The 11,141-nt window shown below is 42.5% G+C and overlaps 1 protein-coding gene and 1 non-coding gene across 2 annotated transcripts; one reads left to right on the top strand and one right to left on the bottom strand.

Moving 5' to 3' along the window:
• Positions 1–996: 996 nt before the first annotated feature.
• On the bottom strand, positions 997–6,218 carry RPL23 (ribosomal protein L23). Its single transcript, XM_053361736.1, has 5 exons — positions 6,092–6,218; positions 4,073–4,156; positions 2,605–2,733; positions 1,728–1,841; positions 997–1,125 (listed from the first exon to the last, which is right to left on the bottom strand). The coding sequence occupies exons 1-5, from the start codon at positions 6,102–6,104 to the stop codon at positions 1,043–1,045; spliced, it is 423 nt and encodes a 140-aa protein (XP_053217711.1). The 5' UTR covers positions 6,105–6,218; the 3' UTR covers positions 997–1,042.
• Positions 6,219–7,669: 1,451 nt separating this feature from the next.
• On the top strand, positions 7,670–7,741 carry TRNAC-GCA (transfer RNA cysteine (anticodon GCA)). Its single transcript has one exon. It is a non-coding gene; the product is annotated as a tRNA-Cys (tRNA).
• Positions 7,742–11,141: the final 3,400 nt, after the last annotated feature.

Genomic DNA, 11,141 nt, shown 5'->3' on the forward strand with positions numbered 1-11,141 from the left:
CAGGACCAGTGGTCAGGGATGATGGGAATTGTAGTCTCAAAACATCTGGAGGGCCGAGTTTAAGGAAGCCTGATCTAGAGGTTTGCCATTATTTATTTTACAGCTTAAAATTATTTTAACTTTTTTTTTTTGCCCAGAGTTAAAATAGGACAGTGCAAGCATTAAAAAACCCTACCCAAGTCTCTATCCCATACCGATTAAAAGTTAAAACTTGAAATACTTTCGGCAACACCTTTGGAACTTCAAAGTTCAAAATATTTTAATTCTACTATCCTTGCTCAGGGACTGATACAGGTATAACTGCATAATTAACATGAATGGTTAGGTTCTCAACTTTTTAAACAGTAATAAATAGTACAGAAAGATGTTCCAAAAGATCACAGACAAGATGCAGAAGAGCACTGGGTACGATACAGACTGGTGTTAATGCCAAAGGCCAACCAGAAATGACACTTGCGCAAGCTGGGAAATCACCGTAGAGTATGCTTATTCAACTGGTTCCACATACCCGTAACTGGATCACAGGATGACTTACAGATGAGCTAACCTTCCTGCACACTTGTTGCTGAAAGCAGATCCCGAGTCTCAGAAGACTGATATTAAGGCTCTAAGGTCTAGGACACAATCCCAAATCCTAGTGTTTTCTGGCAGACAGATGAATTGGAATAAAGTTGCAGGAAAGCATTAATTTCACTGAACTGGGAACACATAGCAGGAAAGTTAAAACAAAATATCCAAGAGGGATTACCCCTGTTACTGGACAAGTGAAAGGCCAACAGTTGAAAAGCTGTCCTTGTGAAGCTTTCAGATTATTTATTGCATTTACACCAGGGAACACAAGGCACATATAGGGGCACCCCATTTTATCCCACCAACCCTATGAGATAAGATTGGGCTGGGAGAGTGATTGACCCAAGCTTTTCTGCTGTCTTCAGGAGCCAATAAGCCAACTCACTCAAACACCTTACATAAATTGTGAATTTGCTACAAGTCAACGAGTTTGGTACAACCACTTTTTTTATTGGACTTTTACAAGACAGGTTTATGCAATGCTGCCAGCGTTGGAGGCGATCCTGGGCCACAGATCTGCACATTCCTTGGCTACGGGGCCTGTGATAGCAGAGCCTGGAGGGGGCAAAAATTGTAAAAACAACCATTAAGCACTGGCAAAGGAATTCCTATGAAACATATTTACTGAATTTGTATTTAATAAATGAGTCTTGGGAAGAAGTCATTAACACACTGGAATGGCAGCTTCAGCTGCAAAGCCAAACCTGAAGCAATCAATTCACAATAAGGTCGACTCACAATTTGTACTCTTTTTACTTGCACAATTGCAGCTTTACGGCCGGCCAGCTACAATCGCACAAACTAAACGCATGCAAGGGGGAGAGCTTAAAAGCTCTTTCCATGCTGGGTTTTCTCAGTGCAGAAAGAGCTTTTAAGCACTTCCTCCGCCTTGCTTACTAGGCCCTGGGATTTTGGTTTTGCCAAGGCTGTGGGCCTTCCAGAGACAGCTAAGCAAGGCCCACTGGCTTCAGAAATGTAGGGATGGTCACATGGGAGCAGTTCTGGGCTTGTTCTGATTATATGCAATTTCAGCTTCATGTGCAACCCCCCAGAACGAAACCCTTGCTCCATGCAAGTTGCAAGCCTACCGTGGCTTTTGGGGGGGGGGGGACGAGATGGGACTCGTTTTGCTTCCTACCCCAAGTCAGCAACCATACCTTTCATTTCCCCTTTGTTGTTTACTATGACCCCCGCATTGTCTTCAAAGTACAAAAACACCCCGTCTTTTCTCCTATACGATTTCCGTTGACGAATCACAACTGCCGGATGCACTGCAGAAAGGAAGAGAAATTCAGTACAAGCTGCCGAATAAAAAATACGCAGCACAGGTACACCACAACCCTTGGGCTTAATCTCATAGGTAATATGCACCCTCTTAAACATCAATTTCCTTAGGGTTCTATAGTTGATAGTATATGTGTATGGATTATATAGGCTTAAGCCTACCATTTAATTCAACGGAAATAAGATGTACATAGGTTTCGGTGGATCTAGCCTTGGCTCTGAAGCAGGATTTCTAATGGACAGGACATCAATGCCCAGCATATTATTTAAACTACAGGACACAATTCACCTTTTCTAGGAGCAAAATGTTTTTTTGAGTGCAGCATACATTTGGCTCTGGGCATAGCATCCAACACTAACATGAGGATCCACCTGCCCTCTGGGAGACTAACACACACACACACACACACACACAAATATATATATATGCGCAAATAATTGTGCATTGCATGACCACACATTATGCTCCTAGATACTATTGAAGGACCTACTTAGCTGGAAACAAATCTGCTTAATTGTGAATAACAGCCAATTTATACGCATCCTGAAAACATATGAATTAGAACATAATTTAGGTCAAATATTTTCCATGCTTTTAAAACGACTGCATTCCATCTCTCATCCACACAATTAAGGTCACAACACTCTTCTCCCTTATGATCAGCTGTTTTCTCACTACCCGAAGTCCCAATGCAATTAACACAGTAAGGGGGCTTCAAATCCACGAATCTAGCTTCCTCCATCACTCACCTTTCTTCCTGAGTTCTGGTTTGCCTTTCTTGACAGTAGCCATTACCATGTCTCCCACGCCAGCAGCTGGCAGCCTATTCAGGCGCCCCTTAATCCCTTTCACAGAGATGATGTATAGATTTTTGGCCCCTGCAAAGGAAACAGAATCACCATCATCATTCTATTCACCCCGGAGCAAAGGTCAAAGAGACTTTCTCTTCAAGTATATGTGACACAACTGATTGAAGCAAAGCAGCACAAGCTGTCACCTCACCCAAAAGTTGTGCTATTGCTGTACCCTTCTACGACAACTCCCTGGGCCACAGGAAAGCAGACCCAACAAGTGCTTTTCAGAAGGGAAAACCTGCTGCTTCTGCCCAGTTACATTTTCAATGAGCACTGCTGTTTAAGAGTCGGAACTGAATAAAGGCCGCTCCTTCTCACAAATTCAGAATGGAAAGAGATCAAGGCAAAGGAATTCACTTTTACCCCTCTCTCTCCCCAGCTAGGATCAAGAATCCACACTTCACCCTTCGTGGAACCCACGCCATGATATGCCACCATTCTGACTGAACAAAAAGCCAGCCAACATCTACACCAACCTAAGAAGAATAGATTCAGGTAGGTAGCTGTGTTGGTCTGATGCAGTCGAAATATACCGCATCCGTATCTTTTGCTAAAAAGGGGAGATGTCTGTGCGTCTTATGGAGCAAATATGTTTCCGGCCCCTGCCTCTTGCCCAGGCCTCCATTGTTGAATGTTCTGCAGACGGAGGCCGTTTGTTTCCCCAGTGACATGTGACTGGCTGATTAGATTATCAGTCTGGAAACCGTAGAAACGGCTCCCTTTCCTTTCCTAAAGAAGCTGCAGGACTGTGAGTTGAACCCCATAAAAACGGGATTTTTTCCCTTTGCAAAGTAAGCTCAACAACTTTGAGCTGATCCTCAAAAAACCGGGGCTTTTCCCCTTTGCAAAAGAAGCTGTGCAACTTTGAGCTGATCCTCAAAAAAAACAGGGCTTTCCCCCTTTCCTCCTCTAAAAACTAGGTGCGTCTTATGGAGCGAAAAATACAGTATATAAAAAATTGCCCAGTAGCACCTTAGAGACCAATTAAGTTTGTTCTTGGTATAAGCTTTCGTGTGCATGCACACTTCTTCAGATAAGAAGAATAGTAAGTTGCATGCTGATAAATGCACCTTAGGGAAGCTTCTTCCAACTGCCTCCACCCCCTTCTGCCCTGATGCTTGCAACCCAAAATTCGAAGGTAAGCTAGTGCTTAGGTTGGCTGATGCTAGCAGTTGGACCTCTCCTTTCCAGGGTGAAGAAACTGAAATCTTGGCTCAACTAACTCAGTATTTGTCTACAATGACTGTCAGCAGTTCTTCTAAAACAAGAAACAAAACTTCAGCACCTCAGCTTTTCTCGTAATACAGCTTAAAGAAGAACAAGTGGGGTGTACTACATTATTATTATTTCAACTACAACATACCAGTGTTGTCTGCGCAGTTTATAACAGCTCCCACAGGGAGACCAAGGGAGATGCGAAATTTCGCACCAGACGAACCACCACGTCCTATTATGGAGACAGGGATGAAAGACATACAGTTAGCCCAAGACCCACACAATGTCTACCACTTTTTAAGGTTTGTTTCGCTTCTCCCAAAACAGTGAAGGGTTTTCTGCACACTCAAGCCCCTTTTCTATGCAAAACCACTCTTTCATCACCACTGCCATTACCAACCGCTATCTTGTTCAGCTCCAATAAACTGTACCGGTCTATTAAGATGAAGTAAACGACGAGTTTTAAAGAGTAAACCTAAGCAGTTTCATGCATGGCTACTTAAAACTTGATATTCAATTTTAATAGATGAAAACTCTCAGCTCTTCAAAACGAAAGAAATAAAAGAAAACCTACTACATACATCACACTGCCCACCCTGTTCACCAGGTATGGGGAACCGGTGTTCTCCTCCAGATTTTGTGGGATAATCTCTGTCACTCCTGGCAATTTGCCACACTGGCTGAAGATGATCACCAGAGTCCAATAATGTTCCAAGGGCCACAAGTTTCCATACCTGATCCAGAAACTCTGGGGAGGCCCAACTACTATGTATTTTAACATGCAAGAAGCAAGATTAAGGCTTACAGCTCCTGGGTGATAAACATGACGGTACTGCATGCCTCTTCTTTCTTTCTTTAATTATATATATTATATATATTAACAGCACCAACAATCGACACAGAATTGTAGCGCTGGAAAGGATCCTGAGGGTCATAAAAGTCCGCCAATGCAGGAATCTTCCACCCAATTAGCAGTTTGAACCCACAACTGCCTGGTTCCTTACAGAAAATAGGCCTTTGGGAGCTTACAATCTGAAATTCCACAGAAGGGAAAACAAAGGAAGGGGACTGGAGGTAGCGGTAAACAGGGGAAGAATTATTTTTTAATAAAAAACTATTGTTTTAACTACGACAGAGAGGGTGAAATGGCTGCTAAGTGATGCTGTCAACTTTACAACTTATAAAGTTGCTCTTGCAACTAGGAAGATCAGGGCAAATAATTTAGATAAAAAAGCCATTAATTGTAGATCTGATTTACACAGTTCACACGAGAGTCTCCTCTATTTTATCTGTCCTTAAATCGAAGGTTTCTGTTAGATTTGGATGTGGTTTTATTCTATATTAAGCGTCTGCTGGTGTTTTGGATGGCTAGCACAACAGAAGCTGGATTTTTAAACTTAGGCTTTAAAAAACAACTATACATGCTTAAGATCAGGGAAGTTTTTAACGTGTGACATCTTAGTGTATTTTTGGTCTTTGTGGAAGCCGGCCAGAGTGGCTGGGGAAACCCAGCCAGATGGGTGGGGTACAAATAATAAATTATTATTATTATTATTATTATTATTGCTACTTCTGTATTATTATTATCATTATCATCATCATTACAGGAAAATCCAGAGCAGGGCAGAAGACCAGGCGGCCTTATTCTGGGAAGAGGATATAGCACCCCACATACTAAAAGCGCTCTAGAAGTTGCGAATCCTGCCCAAGTCTTCCTCTTAGGCCTAAGGCAAAGTACACGTATTTTGAGTGCATGTCCTTCCTCTGCTACCCCATAACCCGTTTTTCTTAATTCTCCTCCAGCAGGGACGTGTATATTTGCTCGCTAACTCTGTACAGCTTCAGGGCCGCGGATACGTCTCGGCACCCTCTCCTTAACAGCACGTCAGGATGCGGCTCAAGCCCCTGAACGCGTGTTCGCTGAGGATGCCAGCGGGGCCCTTAAGCAACACCTCTCTCCCACCCGACCCAACGCTTCCTTTGGATTTCCAGGGTCCCCTTCCCCCGCACCCCACGGTATTCCACGCGGAAATACCCAGCCCCCGTGGCAGCCAAGGCCCCCACGCGCGCAACCCGCCACCAGGCGTCTCCTTATCCCCACCGAGGCGCCGGGATGGAGGCGGATTCCGCGCCCCCCGCAGCCCCAGCTCAGTAAGCTAGGCCTCACCTCGCTTGGACATCTTGAGCGGCCGGCGGAAAAAAATGAAAAGGAAGCGCAAGGCCTGCCGGGAGAGTTAGTAGTTTTCCCCCGGGAGGCGCCCGCGTCACGTGAGGCGGCGCCCCTCTCACGTGACGGCGGAGGCGGAAATCCAAAAGCGCCGGCCGCAGCGCCACCTAGGGACCCGCGCCTTTAACTGCAGCCGCTCTTCCCCTGCAAACCCGATCCTGTTTCTCCGCGTGGTTTTCTTGGAAGTAAGCGGATGCACCGCTGACTTCAATGGGCGCTGCTTCCGTGTAACCGAACAGAACCGTGCAGCCTTTAAAAAAGGGCTTGAACTGAAATGGAATGTTGTTTTGATGGATGGATGGATGGGTGGGTGGATGGATTGATGGACTGATTGATTGATTGATTGATTGATTTTTTTTAATAAGATATTTATTGAAACTTTCAAAATGATTGATTGATTGATTGATGGATGGATTGTAGACCCAGGGCGGTTGTCGGGCTAGATGATCGACCCTACAAATCGACTACTCTTGTGGTTTCATAAATTATAATAAGTGATGTTAGTCGTTTTGCAAGCCGACGCCACCCGCGAGCATGTGCAGAGTGACTTCCCATCGTCGCCGAGGAACTGCGGTTCACCCCCAAATGTTCTGGAGCTGCCTAATTCCACGCTGTCCCGAGACTTTGGGACAACATATGAATGAATGAAAGCAGCTGATCGTCTCTCTGATCATCCGGATCATAATGTGGGAAGTGACCCGGCGCAGGGGTCATCTAGTCCAACCCCCTTCAATGCAGGAATATTTTGCACGAGGCGGGATTCGAACCCATGACCTAGAGATTAAGACTCTCACGCTCTACCCCGTACTGATCGCAACTTGAAAGCAGCTCACTTATATCTGGGACTGGGGACTAAAGACTTCTCAGGAGGAGCCCGCCTTAAACCCTTTAATTTATATTTTATATAAATTGATTTTTTTATATATAAATCATTTCTATGCCGTTTTCATTGCAACGCATCCCAAGGCGGCTAGAAACAAACAACACTATAATAGTGCATCGCAAGTACATTGATCATAAAATATAACCAGCAAATCACCACTGAAATAATAATAATAATAGTAATAATAATAATAATAATTTATTTATACCCCGCCCATCTTGCTGGGTTTCCCCAGCCACTCTGGGCGGCTTCCAACAAAACACTAAAATATAAATAACCTGTTAAACATGAAAAGCTTCCCTAAACAGCATATATAAAGCGCAGCTAACAACCCAGCAATTGTTAAACATAAATAAAGCTTTTACCCTTTTTTTTAAAAAAAAGTATCTTAAATCGGAAATCAGTTGCTCCCCAATGAGTCACTAATTGTCTAAATCTGGGGAACGTAACCAGCTTTTGTTGTAACCGAATTAACGTTTAGCAGCAATTCTTTGACGTTTGGTGCACCGGTGCTTTGCACGCTCTGGCATTAGAGGGCGTTTCTCAGCTAAATCTCCATTAATCCCTTTTGGAAAGAAAGACACGATTTTCGAGTTTGGTTTCCTTACGTTGAAGTCCAGCATGTTGCCGGAAGAGGGGGTATAGCTCAGTGGTAGAGCATTTGACTGCAGATCAAGAGGTCCCTGGTTCAAATCCGGGTGCCCCCTGGAAGGACTTTTTGTTCTTTAGATTGCCAATTTTAAGAATTTGCAAGCGTAACGTTTAGGAATCGACTCAAAAGCTATGAGAAAAGCTTAGAAAACATGTCCATTTGAGCATGTCCAAGATCGCAATGCACTAACTGCGCCATATTATCAATTTTTGATTTCTTGGCTGAATTTACCCAGAATTACACTCAAGTTCATCAGCCACAGTCATAAATTAAAATTCTGGCCTCGTCGATCAACTAATTAATCCTTGCTCCCTTTGTTTCCATGCAACGCTCATTTTGTAAGCTGCGTCGTGGAAAGAAATCCACCATTATCACACCTGCTTGTTGTGCAGTCACTAAAAAATACCTTATCCTTGCCCTTTGGATGGGAGCAGAGTATTCGTATTGCTTTTATGTATGTATTTATGTATATTTTTTTACTGAATTTATATCCCATCCTATACCAGGAGGTCTCAAGGCAGTTCACAGAAAAGATCAACATAAAAACCACAAAATATATAATCAAAATAAAAATAACAACCCAATAACATCCCCAGACATATTTTAAAAAGGGCATAGGATGTCAATCAGATCAAGCAAAGGCCTGGTTAAAAAGGAACATTTTTGCCTGGTGCCTGAAGGTGTATAATGAAGGCGTCAGGCCAACTTCCCTGGAGAGAGCATTCCACAGACTGGGACCTTAGGACAGCTCTTGAGAATCTTTTTACACCAGCAGGTCTTTGCAGCTGTTTAAACCGATTAACCAGCCACTTTAATGATTATTTGGATTCTTTTTAAAGGGTGTTTTATTTTTAGCTGTACATTGCCCTGATATTTTATGATATGGGAGTACAGAAATGCTTTGGATTAAAAATAAATAAATCAATGCATTATGGCAGGGGTCCCCAAACTAAGACCTGAGTGCTGGATAAGGCCCGAGGGACTCGTTTATCCGGCTCGTGGCGACCGCCGCTGCCCGCTCTTTTTAAAAAAAATATTTTTATTAGATTTTCCACAGTGATAACACAAACCACAAAGCAAAATGATACATGAAAACAGAAAAAAACACCAAAAAACTTAATTCTTCACAAATCCAACTTTTTAAACATCTTGGTTAACTTCCTCAAATCTCTCCCTTCTGAGTTTCCTTGTAATTAAAAGTAACAGCTTTCCAATATCATTATTAAACTAAAACAATTTCCAGTTATAGTCCATCTTATTCACTTTTCTTAACATTCTAAATCCCATTTATTTAATTATAACTTAGTTTAATCCTAGGCCTATTTGTTTCTTTCAAGTAATTTCTAATTTTTTATATTACAATATTTATTCAAATGGTCCTTAAATTTCCCCCAATCCTCTTCTTTCTGGACGCGGATTCTTCCAGTCAGGGCAGCTAGCTCCGAAAAGTCCATCATCTTCATCTGCCAATCTTCCACTGTTGGTAGTTCTTGTGTTTTCCAATTTTTAGCAAGTAACATTCGGGTGGCCGTTGTGGCATACAAAAATAATTTAACATCTTTCTTGAGCACCGCCGCCCACTCTTACCGGCGCTGCTCTGCACTGCACTGCACGGCTGCCCAAATCCAGGTCAGGAGAGCACTGGAAATAGCTTGTGCCCATGCGCAAGCGTTATTTGCGCATGCGTTATTTGCGCATGCACATGCGTTATTTCCGGTGCACATCTGGGTTGGAGGAGGCCCATGCACATGCACACAAGCTATTTCTGGTGCTCCTCTGACCTGGAAGTGCGCTGGAAGTAGTGTGTGCGCACGCATATGGGCACACGCTCCCCCGCCCTCCGCACAATCGGCGCTGCAGACATCAGCCCAAGGCGCGGTAAGTTTGCTGACCCCTGCGTTATGGGTTGTGTGTGCAAGGCTGAAGAAAGCACTTGCCTAAGGGCAGTGGAAGACAGGAGTGCCTGGCTTGCTCTGGTCCATGGGATCACGAAGAGTCGGACACGACTAAACAACTAAACAACAACAACAAACCCAAACTCGCCGTTACCTTCAAATTTTCACCGCAGCTTCCAGCAGTGTGCTTGGAAGAAGCAGAATGAGATGCATTTAATTTGCATGCAACCGTAAGGGGTTTTTTTTTAGCGAGGAAGTTCAGAAGGGGAAATACAGTACAGCAAATGCATTTACAATAAATTTTCATCAACAGATGTTATTTAACCGCAGAACTATGAGTTGTGTGACAGTTATAGAATTGTCATCACCCCCCACCATAATTTTGGGAATTTAACATGTACAGACAACATGTGCAGCCTCACGAAGGCCTGATATATGATGATTTTGCTGGGCTTCAGCTACCGTAGGCATGGATAATGTAATAATAATAAAAAAGAGGCATGATGGCAGTGATGACAACAGAACTGTGGTTGTTGGCACTGGTTGAAAACAGATGCAGCTTAAGACCCCATCTTATTTATTTATATTTATTTCATAAAAATTATACACCGCTTGATTGCAAAAAAAAAAAAACCCTCAAAGTGGTTTACAAAAATGCATGGGATGTTTGAAGTATCATACCACTTTAACTGTCATGGCTTTCCCCATAAAATCCTGAGAACTATGAAGGTGATGGACTTTTCAGAGCTAGCCGACGTGACCGGAAGAGTCCGTGACCAGAAGGAGGAGGAGCACCAGGAAGAATGGAAGAACTTCAAAGATTATTTACTTAAATATGCTAAGATAAATTAATTAGAAATACTTGCAAAAAAAAAAAAATAATAGTTAGGCTAAGGATTTAAATATGTGAAGTTATAGAATATTGTGTTTAAAGCAAAGATGAAAAGAAACAAAGATGTTAAGAGGACTGAGTAAATTTTATGAGATTTTGTTTTGGAAAACCGTTACAATCATATATATTGAAATTCAGTCAAGGGAAACTGAGGAAGTCACTTAACAATGTTATTAAGATTGGATTAAGTACAGTTATGATGTATGTTTGTTTATTAGTTTTAATTTTTGGAAAATTAATTTTAAAAATGGAAAAAAAATCTTGTGAACTGTAGTTTCTTTAAGGGCGTTGAGAGTTGTTAGGTGACCCCCTATCCCCCTTTCACAGCTTCAGTTTCCAGAGAAGAAGAATTGCTTGCTAAACCGTTCTGGAAATTTTAGCTCTGTAAACGGAACAGGTGTCACCTAACAACTTTCAGCGCCCTTAAGAGACTACGTTCCCCAGGATTCTTTTGGAGAAGCTGTGACTCTTTAAAGAGGCACAATACTGCTTTAAATGTATGGGGCCATTAATTCAACACAAGTTTCCAAGTAAATCACACTGTGTTGTTACATCCAGGTGTCCCATCCAGTACAATATATTATTTTGTTTCAGACACAGCTAAGAACAGTTTGGGACAACAGCAATGTTCTGTAGAGAACTGTTGCAAATTTTATCATAATAAAGTA

Source organism: Podarcis raffonei, chromosome 13 (genome assembly GCF_027172205.1).
Source record: "Podarcis raffonei isolate rPodRaf1 chromosome 13, rPodRaf1.pri, whole genome shotgun sequence".
NCBI lineage: Eukaryota > Metazoa > Chordata > Lepidosauria > Squamata > Lacertidae > Podarcis > Podarcis raffonei.

Coding starts and splice junctions, on each gene's coding strand:
- RPL23 (XM_053361736.1), bottom strand. Junction 2,734..4,072: donor AAACTGCGCAGACAACACTG/GTATGTTGTAGT, acceptor TTTCCTTTGCAG/GGGCCAAAAATCTATACATC. Junction 1,126..1,727: donor CAACAAAGGGGAAATGAAAG/GTATGGTTGCTG, acceptor TGCCCCCTCCAG/GCTCTGCTATCACAGGCCCC.